The 16,539-nt window shown below is 51.9% G+C and overlaps 4 protein-coding genes across 4 annotated transcripts; 3 read left to right on the top strand and 1 right to left on the bottom strand.

The window, feature by feature from the left end:
• The first annotated feature begins 32 nt into the window (after positions 1 to 32).
• BD324DRAFT_632729 (hypothetical protein) lies at positions 33 to 2,736 on the top strand. The gene is made up of 6 exons (XM_022016547.1): positions 33 to 96; positions 145 to 385; positions 443 to 793; positions 844 to 1,275; positions 1,330 to 2,273; positions 2,343 to 2,736. Coding segments are annotated over exons 1-6 (2,322 nt in total). The 5' UTR covers positions 33 to 94; the 3' UTR covers positions 2,695 to 2,736.
• Positions 2,737 to 2,837: 101 nt separating this feature from the next.
• On the top strand, positions 2,838 to 8,847 carry BD324DRAFT_632732 (putative metal resistance protein ycf1). Its single transcript, XM_022016548.1, has 12 exons — positions 2,838 to 3,420; positions 3,512 to 4,487; positions 4,549 to 4,724; positions 4,774 to 4,851; positions 4,896 to 6,788; positions 6,836 to 7,285; positions 7,324 to 7,478; positions 7,540 to 7,806; positions 7,868 to 8,001; positions 8,056 to 8,135; positions 8,190 to 8,276; positions 8,353 to 8,847. The coding sequence occupies exons 1-12, from the start codon at positions 3,103 to 3,105 to the stop codon at positions 8,536 to 8,538; spliced, it is 4,800 nt and encodes a 1,599-aa protein (XP_021869600.1). The 5' UTR covers positions 2,838 to 3,102; the 3' UTR covers positions 8,539 to 8,847.
• Positions 8,848 to 9,506: 659 nt separating this feature from the next.
• BD324DRAFT_96762 (hypothetical protein) lies at positions 9,507 to 11,904 on the top strand. The gene is made up of 3 exons (XM_022019290.1): positions 9,507 to 10,618; positions 10,674 to 11,621; positions 11,687 to 11,904. Exons 1-3 carry the CDS (start codon positions 9,906 to 9,908, stop codon positions 11,736 to 11,738), a joined length of 1,713 nt encoding a protein of 570 aa, XP_021869601.1. The 5' UTR covers positions 9,507 to 9,905; the 3' UTR covers positions 11,739 to 11,904.
• Position 11,905: 1 nt separating this feature from the next.
• BD324DRAFT_632740 (hypothetical protein) lies at positions 11,906 to 16,248 on the bottom strand. Its single transcript, XM_022016549.1, has 8 exons — positions 15,205 to 16,248; positions 13,626 to 15,167; positions 13,423 to 13,590; positions 12,690 to 13,386; positions 12,503 to 12,650; positions 12,352 to 12,468; positions 12,200 to 12,313; positions 11,906 to 12,158 (listed from the first exon to the last, which is right to left on the bottom strand). The coding sequence occupies exons 1-8, from the start codon at positions 15,910 to 15,912 to the stop codon at positions 12,017 to 12,019; spliced, it is 3,636 nt and encodes a 1,211-aa protein (XP_021869602.1). The 5' UTR covers positions 15,913 to 16,248; the 3' UTR covers positions 11,906 to 12,016.
• Positions 16,249 to 16,539: the final 291 nt, after the last annotated feature.

A 16,539-nucleotide genomic window follows, 5' to 3' on the forward strand; every position in this document is an offset into this window, starting at 1 on the left:
TCAGCGGCAACACGGGTCTCCTTGCATCTGTGTGGAGGTTCACCCAATTCGAGCTGCTTGCTGTAGAGAGTACACATTATCAGCTCAAGGCATCATGTACGTATCAACCTCAATCAGCAATATGAGCTGATGTCTGAATACCAGGTCTCGACTCATTTTTCTGAATCTGCCGCCGAGCATCACCACCTCGTCCTTCAAATCCCACCTCACGTCTCCTGCTCAACTTGAACAAGCTCAAATCACAGATATCAAGGTCAACAGCAAGCGAAGATTCGCTTTTGTTGGGTACAAGTCTGAGCATGATGCGAGTAAGGCTCAAGCTTGGTTCGACGGGACGTTTGGATTCGGCGGTGGTAAGGTCAAGGTGGACATTGTCAGGGATGATGTAAGTCAGGGGTTTCTGGATCGACTGGCATGAAGGAGAGCTGACCGGACGGTTCAGCCCTTAGGACCAAAACCATCTAAGAGGATGAAGACTGCTGAGAAAGTTCCATCCGCTGCCAGCATCCCCCAGGCTGGACCTTCCAAGCAGCTTCAGGAGTTTATGAACGTGATGAAGGGGAACGACCAACAGGTTCTACCAGGCGGCACAGATGCACTCGTGCCTGGAGATCCTGGCTGGAAGGCAGATGGGTCCAAGAAGGACAAGAGCAAGTCGAAAAGTGCGAAAGGGAAGGAAAGACAGGTGGAAGAAGAAGCAGGGGATGAAGACGACGATGATGCAGCTTGGTTAAGGAAACGGCAGACTGCTGCCTTGGAAGGTGACCAAGACGACGGGACAGAAGTGGCTCAGGTGTGTAGATCCGCTGCTTGCACTCATCTTCAACTAATGGGGTTCTCCAGAAGCTCGATTCAGAGTCTTCGCTTGTCCTTTCCACTGGCAGGCTGTTCGTGCGGAACCTTGCCTTCTCTGTGACTTCAGATGACCTATCTTCCCTTTTCACCCCTTTTGGTCATGTCGAATCCGTCCATCTACCTGTCTCGCATTCCGGCGAGCCGCTCGGAACAGCGTTCATTCTCTTTCGGGACCCTCAACACGCCCTCGTAGCGTATCGCAAGTTGGACAAGACGACCTTTCAAGGCCGTCTCTTGCACGTCTTACCAGGTCGTGTGAGACCAGGTCAAGAACCATCGATCACCCACCAAACTCTTGGAGGAGAAGGTCAGGTATTGGGCAAGATCAAGGAAAGAAGGCAGGATGTTTTGAACAAGGCGGATCAGAAACGTAAAGAGGCGAGCTCAAAGGGAGTAAATTGGGCGACCTTATACATGAACGTAGGTCGCGATCCTCGCAACTGCGCAGCAATGCTGATCCTTTCTTCCCCCCAGAGCGATGCCGTTGCCGGTTCCGTCGCAGACCGAATGGGCATCACCAAGGCTGAATTGTTGAACGCTGATCCTGAAGACCCATCCGCTTCAACATCTGCGGCTGTCAAGCTTGCTCTGGCGGAAACACACGTGATCGCAGAGACAAAAGCCTACTTTGAAGAGGCCGGTCTCAATGTCGAGTCTCTGCAGCCTCGGACTCCTCGATCGCAGACTATAATCTTGGTCAAGAACATTCCGTATGGAACGACCATTCAAGCCCTCACGGATATGTTTACACCCCACGGAGAGATCACTCGCATGCTCTTACCTCCCAGCGGGACACTCGGTGTGGTGGAATACAAATCTTCCGCAGACGCTGGGAGAGCATTCAAAGCATTGGCTTACACGCGCATGGGTAACGCCGTCTTATACCTTGAGAAAGGTCCGCAAGGCATGTTCATCGACTCGAGCAAGATGGCGGACAAGGTCGCTCAAGAGCAAGAGGATCAAGCTCGTATCCTCGCAGAGAAAGTCGCCTCGGCTGAATCTCGTCAGGTTGCAGACGAGTCAGACGAAGCTGGCTCGACCTTGTTCTTGAAGAATCTCGCATTTAGTACTTCCACACCTCGCCTACAATCCATCCTCTCGTCATTACCTGGTTATTCCTTTGCTCGGGTGCAGACTAAACCTGATCCCAGGCGACCTGGCGAAAGACTATCCATGGGGTACGGATTTGTCGGATTTAAAACACAACAGGAGGCTCAAAAGGCCATGGCGGGGCTTGAAGGCTTTGAAATTGATGGGAAGGCTCTGGAAGTCAAGTTTGCTCAACGAGGAGGTGCTGATCAAGGTGACACGGGCGAGAAAAAGGCAGATGGAGAGATGGGCAAATTCAAAGGAACAAAGGTCATGGTCAAGAATCTGCCATTCGAAGCGAGCAAGAAGGACATTAGAGATCTGTTTAGGTGCGTGCAGGTTTTGAAGAGTCTTCAACCTTAGGAGCCTTCTTTGCTCACCCTCCTTTCTTTTTTTAGCGCGTATGGGTCTATCAAAGCCCTGCGGATCCCCAAGAAATCACTCCCTACTGCTGCTGGATCTAAATCGACTCGAGGGTTCGGGTTCATCGAATTCACGACGCATACTGAAGCTGTCCGTGCAATGGAGGCTCTCAAGCACACGCATTTGCTCGGTCGTCATTTAGTATTGTCCTGGGCCAAAGAAGACGGTTCGGTGGATGTAGATGAATTGAGGCGTAAAGTCGGAATAGATTATAAGAGTGGTAGTGGAGATGGAAAGGACGATAGACTGGGCAAGAAGCGAAAGTTGGATCTGATGGGAACGAGAGGGGAGCAAGACGATGGGCTGGAGATAGACCAGGGGCTCTGAAAAGCGTTGTTGTATACTTGTTTTGCATATGTGTTGTACGCCACTCATTGCCATTGGACATGGTTGGTGTTACTGCCACAGGTGGAGGTCAATTCAAAAATTCAAAAAGGGTTTGGTAAAAATGTCGTCACCTCCACCGCGACATCTGCTCCAAAGATCTCCCCTTGTATCTTCGACATATCTCAACGCTGGTTCGCTCGATCGGGTTGGTCTAGAGGTACTTGAGGACATTGAGCGTTGGTTGCACTCGCTTGGATCACTCTGGAATTGGATCAAAACGGGTGGAAAAACCATCGGACAAGTGAACAAGGGCTCGTCGGACTCAGGCGACGGTCCACATCAGTCAGCTTTTTTGATTCTTTCTGTTAGATCGTGAATTGGGAATCGAGTTCGAGAACCGATATCGCCATGGCCTCTCAAGCCATTTTCTCTTCCCTCTGGAGCTCTGAAGCCTCATCTTCCAATATATCTGGCATGTGGTCGACGTCCTCGACGACGACGTCGTGCGGTTGGCCGCTTGAGATCATATCCGATCACCGAGATCTCGATTTGACGACGTGTTTCGAACATGCCGTATTGATGCCTGTTCCGTTGGCCATTACCATCCTGGGAGCCATCGCTCAAATCATCTCGAAGCGGCGTAGGCTCAAGCGACCTAATGCGAAAGACGGATTACGATGGATCGACAGGAATGAAAGTAGTCGGAAGGTCTGCACGGCAAAAGTGGTGAGTTTCTCATCTTCCTTCCCCTCCGTGCTGGACATTCAGTCATGCGACTCGTTTGTGAGAGCCCCGTTGACACTGATAACATCCTCAGTGGCTACTTGGTATCTCTGCGCTATTGGCTACAGCTGCCCTGGGGCTCTCCTTACCCTCACTCACCACCAATCCTCTGAGCTCTGTCCATTATTTGCTCTACCTCATCACGCTTCTCTTCTTGATTCATCTCACACCCCTGAACTTTTATACAGCTCGTCAATCGTCTACACTGGTTCTCCTCTTTTGGCCAGTCTACCTCCTCGTCTCCATCGTCAGACTACGAACAATGATCATCACTGGGTACCTCTCTCTTGAGCTCACCAAAACCACCGATGGCAGGTTGATCCTCGCTAGAGAATCACTCTGGATCGCCAGTATCATTATCGGAATGTTCGACTTTGTCCTCGAACTAAGTGGTCCAGAGACCAAATGGAACAAATCAAAATGGTCACGTCCCTTCTCAAAGTCAAAGGGCAAGATTCATCTTGACGATTCAGACGAAGAGGCCGATACGGTTGGTCAATTGAACGGTGGGAGATCCTCAAATGGAAGAGACGAGTATGGCGATATCGAAAGTCCAGTCCTCACTGCCAACTTTTACGAGAAACTCACCTTTTCATGGCTCACGCCCATGCTCTCCTTGGGTACCAAAAAGTTCTTGGGAGAAGAAGACATGTGGTCCTTGCCTCCATCTGATTCCGCCGAAGCTCTTTCGGAACGTTTGTCAACAGCTTGGGAGAAACAACTGGAATACGTCAAAAAGGGATCCAAATCTAAACCTTCGCTCAAAATTGCCATCCTCAGAGCATACGGTGGACCTTATATCACTGCTGGAATACTCAAGCTCGCGTATGACAGCTTGAGCTTTGTCCAACCTCAGCTTCTGAGATTGTTGTTGCGATTCGTCACGAGCTACGGGACAGATTCGCCAATGCCTCCCATCGCCGGATATGCAGTCACTATCCTCATGTTTGTGACTTCCAACATCGCCACGGCAACTTTGCACCAATACTTTGACAGGTGCTTTGCGACGAGTAAGTCTACAGCCGCAATGCGTGGCAAGGGGAGAATGCTGACTTGAGAAACCCTTTTCAGCCATGCGTGTCAAGGGCGGTCTCGTGACCTTGATCTACAAAAAGTCGCTCCGCTTGAGTAACGGAGAAAAAGCCGGCAGGACTACCGGAGACATCGTCAATCTCCAAAGTGTGGACGCCGTCAGGATCGCAGATCTCGCTCAGTATGGTCAGATTGGATGGTCAGGACCTTTCCAGGTAGGACAAAGGTCCCACGCGCGTGTTTTGAGACTCATTCTCAACTTAGATTGTTCTCGCTTTCATCTCTCTGTACAACCTTGTCGGATGGCAAGCATTCATGGGTGTGGCCATCATGGTCGTCTCGGTGAGTTGCAATGCAATGCTCTCAATCAAGTCTGATCCTCTCAGCTTCCCATCAACACCTTCCTAGCCAAGGTCAACAAGAAGAACCAGAACAAAATGATGAAAATCAAGGATACTCGAACGCGTCTCATGACGGAGATCCTCAACAACATCAAGTCGATCAAATTGTACGGGTGGGAAAAGTCGTTTGCGGAGAAAGTCCTCGACTCTCGAAACAATAAAGAATTGGTCCTCTTGCGACGTATCGGTCTCATTGGCGCTGCCTCCAACTTTTTCTGGTCGTCGACACCTTTCCTTGTCGCTTTTGCTACCTTTGCGACCTTTGTGGCCACGAGTGACAGACCACTGACCAGTGAAATTATCTTCCCGGCCATCTCCTTGTTCCAGCTTCTCAGTTTCCCTATGGCTGTCTTCTCCAACATCATCAACAGTATCATCGAAGCCATCGTCTCCGTCAAGCGAATCGAAGATTTCTTGGGGGGAGACGAGCTTGACCCCAAGGCTCGGCAAGTCATCATCAATCCGCCTGGTCAAGGTCCAAAAATTGGCGAACCTCTCGTCACAATCCGTGATGGAGAATTCAAGTGGATCAACGATTCTCCTCAGCCCATTCTACAGGACATCGATCTCAAAGTCAACAAGGGTGAATTATTGGCCGTCATTGGTCGAGTTGGAGACGGCAAATCGTCTCTACTCGGAGCCATGTTGGGCGAAATGACTCGAGTCGATGGTTCCGTCAAGATCCAAGGTGACATTGCCTACTTTTCTCAAAACTCTTGGATTCTCTCTGCCACTGTCAAGGACAACATCGTATTCGGTCACCGATTCGACCCAGAATTCTATGACCAAGTCATCGAAGCATGTGCTCTCAAACCTGACTTTGAAGTCCTCCCCCAGGGAGACATGACGGAAGTCGGTGAAAAGGGAGTTTCGCTATCCGGTGGTCAGAAGGCTCGAATCGCGTTGGCTCGAGCATGTTACGCTCGTGCCGATATTTACCTCCTCGATGATCCTCTGAGTGCCGTCGATGCGCATGTCGGACGTCACATCTTTGACCAGGTCATTGGACCCAACGGTATGCTCAGGTCCAAGGCCCGAGTGCTCTGCACCAACTCGGTCAGCTTCCTTCCTCAGGCAGATCAAGTCATCATGCTTCGAAGAGGTATCATTCTGGAACGAGGAACATATCAAGACGCCATGGCGAACAATCAGTCCGAATTGTACAAGCTCATCACGGGTCTCGGAAAGCAGACTGAAAAGGGAGAGTCCAGTGGATCTGCCACGCCAACTGTCGTCGGAAACGGATCAGACGATGAAGTGGAAGATGACGAAGGGGATGAGTCTGACGAGAACGAAAAGATGCCCGATAGTCCTCAAAAGGAACGAATGGTCAGACGAGGAACAGTATCAAAGATGCGCCGAGCTTCCTCCATTTCCATCAAGCAGGCCAAACGGGACGCACTTCGAGATTTGAGAGAAAGCAGCAAACCGAAAGAACACTCTGAAAAGGGTGTCGTCAAACGCAAAGTTTACGCGGAATACATTTCAGCGGCTTCAAAGGTTGGCGTCTCGTTCTTCCTCCTGTTCATGATTGCCGGTCAGACTGCATCCATCCTGTCGAATTACGTTCTCCGATTCTGGGCCCAAAAGAATACAAGCGCGGGCGACAACACGCAAGTCACAAAGTACCTTCTAGCGTATGGTCTCATGGGCATCTCATCTTCCCTCTTGTCCGTCCTCAGTACGATTGTGCTCAAGCTATATTGCGCCCTTCGATCTAGTCGTAAACTACACGATGCCGGGTTCCGAGCGTTGATGAGAAGCCCGCTGGCTTTCTTTGAAATCACACCGACTGGTCGAATTCTCAACTTGTTCTCGAGAGACATTTACGTCATTGACGAGGTGTTGGTCAATGCTTTAAGCGGGTTCATGCGAACGGTGAGTGCGAGTCAAATTGAGGAGCATTTGCTGACTTATCCCTTTAGTGTATCAATGTCCTCGGTGTCATTGTGGTTATTGCCTCCGGTGCACCGTTCGTCCTCATCGTCCTCCTTCCGCTTGGATACATTTACCGAGTCGTCATGAAGTACTATCTAGCCACTTCGCGAGAATTGAAACGACTCGATGCGATCTCCCGATCACCCATCTTTTCATTCTTTGGTGAGACGCTCTCTGGTCTCACTGTTATCCGTGGATTCTCGCAGACTAGACGATTTATTGCCAACAATGAGGCCCGGATCGATAGGAACCAAGCGTGTTACATGCCCGCCATGACTGTTAATCGATGGCTTGCCGTCAGACTCGAGTTCCTCGGATCGTGTCTCATGTTCTCCACTGCGCTCGTGGCTGTGTCCGCGTTGTTGATCAGCAACAGTGTGGATGCGGGACTCGTCGGACTGTTGATGACGTACACCATGTCCATCACACAAGCCTTGGTGAGTCTTTCGAAGGGTACTATCGCTGATAATTGTAGAACTGGCTAGTGAGAACTGCTTCAGAGGTCGAGCAGAATATTGTCTCTGTTGAACGAGTGTTGGGATACGCCTCACTGCCATCGGAGGCTGCGGACGACGTCCCTGATCACAGACCGCCCAAGACTTGGCCTCAGAAGGGTGGTATCGAGTTCAAGTGAGCTCTCAAAACAGCTGCACGAGTGATTGCAGTGCCTGACGTTGGATTTCCCCATCAGTGACTATTCCCTCAAATATCGTCCCGAGCTCGAACCCGCCCTCCGCCAAGTGTCATTCAGCATCAAGGGCGGTGAACGGATCGGCGTCGTGGGACGAACAGGAGCCGGTAAATCCTCACTTACGCTTGCGCTTTTCAGAATTTTGGAGGCGGCCGGTGGGAAAATTAGCATCGACGGAGTGGACATTTCGAAAATTGGACTACACGATCTCCGAAGTGTCGTCAGTATCATCCCGCAAGATCCTCAATTGTTCGAGGGCACTCTAAGGTGAGTCCGACAAGAAGCCATGTTGGGGGGGAATGATCCGTGCTGAACTGATTGGTGCCAGGCACAACATTGATCCTACGAATTCGCACAAAGACGCCAATATCTGGCAGGCTCTGGAGCAGGCTTATCTGAAAGATCACATTATGGACAACATGGGAGGAACGCTGGACGCTGAGATCTCGGAAGGCGGTCAGAGTGAGTGGACGGACGCAGTCACCCGATTTGACGAGGGCTGACGCAAGTGGGCAGACTTGAGTTCTGGTCAGAGGCAATTGGTCTGCTTTGCTCGAGCTCTACTGCGCAAGACCAAGATCTTGGTCCTGGATGAAGTGAGACAGCAATCCCGGAAGCGCGGGTGGTTTCGCTGACCTCTAATCCCGCAGGCTACCAGCTCGATCGATCTTGAGACTGATGAAGCTGTCCAGCAAATTATCCGTGGATCCGATTTCGAAGGCGTCACGACGTTGACTGTGAGTCGATCCTTCTCTACAAGGAGCATGTCCATTGACCACCTTCTTCTTTTCCCTTTTCCCTATCTCCTACCAGATTGCCCACCGAATCAACACCATCATGGATAGTGATCGAGTTCTCGTCATGTCCAATGGCAAAGTGGCAGAATATGATTCTCCCGATGTGCTCTTACAGAATCCTGATTCCATATTCCAGAGTATGGTCCAGGAAGCTGGGTTGGGACAAAGTAGCAGTAGTGCCAGTCGTAAGAACAGTGTCTAGACATCAGTATGTAGTATCTCATTCCTTGTCACTTGAGCAATGGCTCTGAAAAATGATCCGATTTAACCGGTATAGCCCATGTGGTCAACGCCACACAAAAAAACTCTAAATTACAAATTAAGCTGTAGTTCGCTCGCTCGTATACCAGGGATGGTGGTGATGGAGGTGGTGAGAGGTGGTCGATGATGGCGGTGGTGCTGCTGGATGGTGCTGCTGCCTGAATAGGAAAAATCTTTTTATAATATTATTACTATATTCCAACGTAGGTGGAGTGAGAGCGAGCGAGGCGTCACAGAGGCAGAACAGGCGGAAAGAGGGGGGGGGGGGGGGGGGGGCGGGGAGGAGGGGTGGGCCAGAATAGATAGACAGACAGATTGGAAGGATAAAAAATGAAGCTAAAAAACCTCTCTCAGATTGGCCCCGGCTCCCCCTGCCCCTCCCCCCTTCTCTCCACCCCGCCCACCCACTCGTGCTGCTGCTGCTGCTACATCGTGTCAAAGAGTAAGGAATCTGATCTGGAACCAAGCTACCAACCCATCCAACCGACCATTCAACTCTTGTACATCTGAATCATCTCATTCCATCTCACATCCACAAAGTATAGACCCACACACCCACAGACACAGTGTGCAGCCAGCACCCGCTTAATAAAATTCACACGATCTACCAATTTGTCTTGGCGTCATTTCAAAGGCAAAAGCTGCTGCTGCTGTGGGACGCCTCCTTCGTCTTCAATATCATTTTCTGATCTCACACTGCACACACACCACACACACCCGCACACTCTGCTGACAACTTCGTGGACTGGCGAGGCTACCGACGTCAAGGCCTTGCTAGTTGGAGTTCGTCAATAGATCCAGAGACACACAGAGATCCCCGCGTCTGCCCTGGCCCCCGCGAATTCAACTCAAAAGTCGGGGGATCGACAAACGCCGGTTTCTCAGGACAACCGGGACTCGTCAGAAAGGCAGTGCTGGACGGAGGGGCGAGTGTCGGAAATCACATTGAACGATCTCCACCATTCTCGCTCGTAAGACACAACCGAGTTCTTGTCTGCTGGGCACCAGGCGATTAATAGACTATCCAAGTCCATATACCAGCCTCGTCATCACTTGATCCTCTCATCTCCTTGGCATCCCAGGGAAGTTTTTTCCCCTTCCTCCATTCTCCTCACTCACGGACGAGATCTATTGGGACTCACAGCTCAGTGATCGCTATTCAAGCACACACACACACGCACACACACATAGCGAGATAGATTCCACACAGGACACAGCCAGAGAAGCACGTTTCATATCATTCCGACATAGTTACTCCCGGTATCCCGACTACCACACCCACCATCCGATCCCCCTTGACACGTAACCATGTCCCTCAGCATGTCCTACGGGACATCTCCTGGCACTGGATTCTCCCTACTCAACCCACCTAATCCATCCTTTGCCCCTATCGATTCGGTTCCCCGAGGTGGCATCCTGCTCAACTCGAGACGGCTATCGGATTCACCCAAAGTGCGACCGGTCGACCTGGCATTCACCACCATTGGCAGTTCATCCCTGTCAAGCCGCAACATGACCTCGTTTGAATCCGATAACAATCCTCAAACTCCAGAAACTCCAGTCGTAGATCTCCCATCAGGCGCCAACCACTTATCTCCCGTCGGTTCATCTCCCATGTTGTCACCTTCGGAATCTGGTCATTCTCATTCCGCGAGGATAAGATTCGCACCCCTGCCTGATCCTCGTAGGCCGAGATCACTATCGACCGGTCGGAATATCGCTTGGGTAGCTGGCGAAGGTCCAACGGGTGAAACCACCCGCACGGTAGAACTTCGTGGTGTGAAACCGGATCAGGGCTACAATGAGGAGTATGTCGATGACGAGTCGGAGGACGATTTCTTACGACGACGGAGCGAAGGCGAGTCGGATGATGAGGAAAAGAGAGGTCGGAGGTGGAGTCGAACGATGGGCAGTTGGGGAAAGGGTACCAAAAAGCTTTTTGGTCTGAAAGACGCAGAGGATGCCTACTCGGACGGTGCACCGTTGAAAAAATCAGTCAGCACGGGTGGATTCATCGGATCGTGAGTGTGGTGGCCGCTGCGGCTCCTCTGGACTAGCTACTAACTCGGCGCTCAGATCCCCGTTCAGATGGTCGTCTGAGACTGAGCGAAAGAATACCATGCAAGGTCTTTCCCCCAACTCGTCCCTCAACAATCGTCCGGATCATCGTCGGAATTCGTCCATGGAATCACCATCACTAGGCTCCTCCTTATCCTCCTCGCCTCAACCCGTGCGTATGCTGAATGGCAGAGTGTACGGCAGTCGTCGTGCGATCGAAGCGGCTGAGAAGGAGAAACAATGGAGAGAACAGAATGAGCCTGCCTTTATCGAATGGGGTCACGGGAAGCAAGGTGCAGGATTGGGTTCAAATTCAGCTCCGTCAAGAACGAGTGGTGGTGGTGGATTCTTGGGCGATGCGGAAGAAGGCAGCGGGATGGAATGGGTGAAGAAACGACGTGAAGAGAGGCAGAAACGAGCTGCAGAGGAGAAACGAATGGCTCTAGAAGGATTCAGGTTGAGATCCAATAGCGACGGACCGAACCCGTCCGATGATGCTCAGTCCGGGTCCGGGGGAACAGTGACAGAGCCAAGCACGTTCCCATCCATCGCGTCTCAAAAGTCGAACCTGTCAAATATGTCAACTCAACCGACACCCATCATCCAGGTCTCAGAACATCTCTCGCCCGCCGGAAGGAGCCCATCTGGAAGTGGTGGGCATCCAGAACAAGACCATACGACGAGAGGCGCCGCGCAGCCGCCTGCCACTCAGTCAAAAGACGACCACGTCACTCGAGCTATTCAGGTACCGATACATCCAGATCACGACAAGGATAGAGTCGTTCGTGGTGTGGATATTTTCGGAGATGGGCGTGAGAGCGATAGTGACAGATCATCCGATGAGAGCAGCAGGAAAGAGAGGATCAGCGACGAACAGGTCATTGAAGATGACGACGATGAGGACGAGGATGATCAGGATGATGAGTATACGGATGATGAGGAGGATGAAGATGAGGATGCTACGAGGTGAGTAGTCAAACAAGCTCAAGCCGCTCCTCCAGCCGGGTACAGTGCTGACTTTGCTGTCATAGGACGACGAGCTCTGCTGCCGGAGTCGAAAAAGTCAGTCGACACAAGGACTAGGTCCGTTCCTAGATCAATCAGTTGTACCTGGGTCACATATACACCCTTTCTTTGTCAGCTCTACCATCCGTTCCCGTCACAGTACTTACATACCACTTTTACTTTTTTTGGCTCTTATAACGCCCCACCCGTTGTCACACTAGATGTTCTCAAGATTCTGTACATGAGTCCAGTAGGATGCATATCTCATCACGATCGACAAAGGATACAGGGAAGGGTTTAGGGCTGGTGGGAACAAACATGATGCGAACGTGATAGTCGGTACAAAAACGCAATCCTCAGATCCACAAGGCAGAGAAACGAGTGCTCAAGTTGGTCGTTACCTGGGCCTCATGACCAAAGACTACGTCAGGATCCACATCCACGTCGCCTTGAGACCGAAGCGGGGCATAGTAAAAGCCCATGATGAGAACAACGTAGCTGGAATCGCGTCAGACATGGTACGGAAAGAAAGCACTCACGCTAGGACTAAGATGGACCCTCGATGATAGTTACTCCTCGCTTCAATGTAAGTGTAAGTCAACAAGAAGATGGATAAGATGATGGCGATGACATCCCAACGAGGAAAGATGAGTCTATCGAGTCAGCACAATCCTATAAGTGGCGGACCCACGTAAATGTATCCACAACATCTCCCAACTTGGCTGGATCATAAAATGCGCTGAAAGCTACCATGGCGGGAATCTGAAGCAGACAGACTTGAAGAGCGTAGGCGGATCCAATTTCCATACTGAGGCGTCAGTGTCGTCATCAACACCACCCACCTCAAGGCAATGTTGCCATTTATAGCGAAAGACATGGCGTTCATGAACTCGGTCGTGTTGGGGACGAGGGCGAACAATGTGAGTCCCAGGAACTTTTCATCGATTCCAGATCCATGAAGGACGACATCCACCACGTCGACAAGGATTTCTGGCACGCATCAGCCGTTGCCTGACTCGGTACACTCACCAGCAATGATCGCATACAGCAGCGTGCATCCCAATAGAACGCCCGCACTGACTCCTCTCGTCCAACTTGGCGCCTCATGCCCTCCATGTTCTTCCTCCTCATTATGAGCGGGGCCCTGAGTGGATCTCTCCCGTCTTGAATGGCCATTGATGATGCTTCCCTGATGACGAAGAGCAGAGACGGTAGCGACCGCGACAGCTCGAGTGAAGTCTTCAGTCGTGAGCGTAGAAGGCAAGCTCATCGGTGCCAAATGATGCTGCTTCATATCTCTGTCTACAGTGTCCAGGAATGGTGAGTATCCTTGAGGCAGATTGTATGCCCCGCTAGCGAGACGGGATTGAGGCTGAGAATCGTCGTGCATTGGCATCCTTTCCGCTGACAGTGGCGCGCTCTTGACACGTTGAGATTGTGGTGTGCCACCAATGGCAGGGTGATTCGACTTGCCGAGTCGCAATGTTGGCTGCTGCGATGTGGAGAGGATGGGACTATTGAGCTGACTCGCATTGAGGCTGTTTGCGCCCTTATGGAGCGGAAGAATGTGCTGCATCAGTGCTTGTGGAGACACGCGTTGGTTCAGTGTTGAGCGGATGGCAGGGTGGAGAGCGGCACTCTCCTCGGCCTTCATGAGCTGTTGAGGGTTCTGATAGATTTGCGCTGCGTGGGTACGAAGGGAGAACCACAGTCCGATGAGGTATGACTGGGTGTGAGCCATCGTCTTTGTCAATATACGTACGAAGAGGAGTATACCCGCACACATGTACATCAACGTCTTGACTTGATCCTGGTAGAATGGATCGCTGGCAGGATCGGGATGCTCGTATACGCAGCTAGTACATTTCCAAGCTTCTTCAGCGTGGATTTGACCATGTTTTGCCGGGCATCCACTGCAGTGGAGCTCGAACTAGATGTGAGCGAGGCCCTGAAGTCTCGACTTACTGATCCATAGGTCTGATAAAACATTGTAGGCGTCAACGTCCCAATGATGGCCATGATCAACATTGTACTTGTCACCCCTGCGCTCTTTGCGTTGAATTTCTGCTCCTTCTTCTTCAGAGCACCCGAACACATACTCGCTCCGGGCATCAACAACACACCAGCAAGGATACTGCCAATGATGGATCCTTCAACCAATCGCCCCTTGCCTTGAGTCAAAGCAATACCATAGAGTATAATTTCGATGATTGATCCAAAGGTGGCGTTGATGACTGCACCCATCCCGATGGACGACTGTGCCGAGATAGAAGCCACAGCCATACCGATAAAGTACGAGAGGGGAATGACGGAGGCGAGAGAAAGCACAAAGATGAGCGCTTGAGAAGTGATGAATGCGAAGAATGGATCAGGCGTGTGGCCGCGGTGTTCCGAACGCTGAGCGGCCGGCAAGAGGACAAAGGCGTCAAAGATCGTAAAGAATACCAAAGGCAAGAGGTTGATGAACATGATGTTCACACCGCCGACGGTATACTTGTAGTACTGGAGACCGACTGCACGGTACGTACACAGTAGCACCGTGGATTGGTATCCCGGCGTCGGTGCACTCTGACCGGCGGTTAAACGGGCTGCCTTGAATTTGTATGCTCGGCCGTCGGGAGAGGAGCCAGATCCACTTCCAGCCATGGTCGTGCTGCCGGACTCGTTGCCTGGATCAGATGAGTCCTCGGGATCTGACACTGGAATCTTGGGCGCCGAGTTGAAGTTGATTTCCAATGGGCGAGAGTAGAGCAGCTTTAGCAGGGCCCAATTGAGCTTGGCCATGGGAATGGTGATGACCAAGCCCCAGCAAATGAGGCAGACAGTCAGCATGACAGGAGCCACGATGAGAAAGAATCCAGGCCAATAGATCAATCGACCGAGAAACTTGGCTCTGCTGTTGCGTGGTCGTCGAAAAGCGGGATACGTTGGATCTCGCAAGAGTAGCGGTGCCCTTTCGTCCATGGCTTCTTGGTCGAGGTCTCGGAGTGCGTCACGGTTTGTAGGTTTGACTGGAGCAAATGAGACAGAGGTTGAGGCTGGCTTGACAGTCGCTGCGGTGTCAGGCGCTTCTTCATCTTGGGGACGGTTGTCTCGAATGGTCACGGCAGAACCGGACGATGGATGTCGCTGTGAGGATGGCTTGGCCGTGCCATAACCGCTACTCTCGCTGCTGGAATCGTCTGGACCTCCTTCGCCCTCGACATACTTGCCGAACGGCCAACCAATATACCACGCCAGTCCACGGAGCGTCTTGCCGTATCCTCCCCGTCCCCCTCCGAGGACCTCGGCGCCAGAAACCAAAACAGCAACGAAGAAACAGGCGATAGCCATCCACCACCCAAACATGACGGTCCATAGAAGGTTACCCGGTAGAAGATGCCGTTCAGCTGCTGCAGAGGGAATGGAGTGTAGAGCGGATTCGGCATTGCGCGTGACAGTACGCGATTTGCGATACAGCGCAGGTTTCCAGATGGGTAGACCAAAGGGGTGTTCAATATTGAGAGCCTATGTGTGAGCAAGCATCTGGTAGACCGCTACCCACGTCTTGCCTGTCCTTGAGCGTGACGCCCTCATCGCCCTCCCCGCTACCATCGCCATCCTGGTCGGAGCCTTCTTCTTCTGCAGCCTGTTCGACAATTTCTTGAACGACTTCATTGACGACACTGGCATTGTCCTGTGCCGTCTCATCGTCCTCATCTGCAGTGCTCGAGTAGATTGAGGGAGGTCTGAGCTCATCGTATGGACTCGATCGACCATCGGTTTGCGACATGGTCCCGAAGTAACCTTCCCTACGAAGCTCAACACCCGCACTGGGAGTCCGAGCGCGAGATGCGGAGCGACGACCTTGTTGCGCGCCGAATCCCTCTCCATTCCAGCTTGTCGGGGGTGCCGACGAATCTGTCACATCCCCCTCGGCCAACTTGCGTCCCTTTTCTTTCGCCTTGCGGAGTTGTTTACGCTCTTTCTGACGTTGTCGGATGAGAGCCGCACCTCGATCTTCTTCTTCATCCTCATCGTCTGCAGCGGCGAGCTTTGCAATACCTCCAGATGAATTGTTCGTGGGCAATGGAGGGCGTGCGCGAGAAGCGGACCGTGATCCTGCAGTCGTGTTGAATCTCGAATTCCTCGGCCTGAGTGATCCACCTCGTTGTTGAGGCGGTGAACCGAATCCACTGCCCACGGCTGTTTGAGGAACTCCTCGCTGAGAGCCTGAAGGCCCTACACGAGGCGTGTCTTCCCCAGTCGACATGTTGAGGCCTGCAGGAAAGGCTGTCCTTGAGCGGTAAGAACGTGATTCGAGGTAGTCGTCCTCGGTTATGGACGAGGAGGTGCGATCGGGTGATGCGGTATTTGACTTTGCGGTGCGAAGATCAGATGGACGCTATACGCAGTGGGTAAGTCACGGATACAGCCTCCTTGTTCAATCTTGGCAGATCACTCCTCGTCTTCACGGAGATAGAGGGCCTTTTTTTCCCCTCTATCTCTCGTGTTTTGCCATCGTTTCAGAGACAACCAAAAGTGTCCGCCACGCCGCCGTGGTGATCAATGCACGCTAGACTCACATGGCTAGAGACGTCTCTTCCTCGATGTACATCCTCACTCGGTCGTCCAATGCCGAGTCCTTGTTGATCCGAGGGTCCTGCTGAGGGTCCTGCCATCGGAGTGGACGTTGAATCATAAGTGGGGCTCATTCCGATCCCTACGCGTCAAGACCACGAGGAACAGGCAGGGAAATCGCAAGCTGACTGATGCTTGGCACGGGCTGGACAGACAGCACCCTGTATCCAGCGGCCTTGAACCCCTGCGGGATGATGATACAACAAACAGAGCGAACTTTGTACAGAAGAACGAGAAAGGAATGGACGATACCCTCCAC

Source organism: Kockovaella imperatae (assembly GCF_002102565.1).
Source record: "Kockovaella imperatae strain NRRL Y-17943 chromosome Unknown BD324scaffold_11, whole genome shotgun sequence".
In the NCBI taxonomy this organism is placed as follows: Eukaryota; Fungi; Basidiomycota; class Tremellomycetes; order Tremellales; family Cuniculitremaceae; genus Kockovaella; species Kockovaella imperatae.

Coding starts and splice junctions, on each gene's coding strand:
- BD324DRAFT_96762 (XM_022019290.1), top strand. CDS start 9,906: ATGTCCCTCAGCATGTCCTACGGGACATCTCCTGGCACTGGATTCTCC. Junction 10,619..10,673: donor ACGGGTGGATTCATCGGATC/GTGAGTGTGGTG, acceptor CTCGGCGCTCAG/ATCCCCGTTCAGATGGTCGT. Junction 11,622..11,686: donor GAAGATGAGGATGCTACGAG/GTGAGTAGTCAA, acceptor TTGCTGTCATAG/GACGACGAGCTCTGCTGCCG.
- BD324DRAFT_632729 (XM_022016547.1), top strand. Junction 386..442: donor TGGACATTGTCAGGGATGAT/GTAAGTCAGGGG, acceptor CGGACGGTTCAG/CCCTTAGGACCAAAACCATC. Junction 1,276..1,329: donor GGGCGACCTTATACATGAAC/GTAGGTCGCGAT, acceptor TCTTCCCCCCAG/AGCGATGCCGTTGCCGGTTC.
- BD324DRAFT_632740 (XM_022016549.1), bottom strand. CDS start 15,912: ATGTCGACTGGGGAAGACACGCCTCGTGTAGGGCCTTCAGGCTCTCAG. Junction 13,591..13,625: donor TTTATCAGACCTATGGATCA/GTAAGTCGAGAC, acceptor GCTCACATCTAG/TTCGAGCTCCACTGCAGTGG. Junction 13,387..13,422: donor GTGCGGGTATACTCCTCTTC/GTACGTATATTG, acceptor GCTCACACCCAG/TCATACCTCATCGGACTGTG.
- BD324DRAFT_632732 (XM_022016548.1), top strand. CDS start 3,103: ATGGCCTCTCAAGCCATTTTCTCTTCCCTCTGGAGCTCTGAAGCCTCA. Junction 3,421..3,511: donor AGGTCTGCACGGCAAAAGTG/GTGAGTTTCTCA, acceptor TAACATCCTCAG/TGGCTACTTGGTATCTCTGC. Junction 4,852..4,895: donor TGGCCATCATGGTCGTCTCG/GTGAGTTGCAAT, acceptor TGATCCTCTCAG/CTTCCCATCAACACCTTCCT.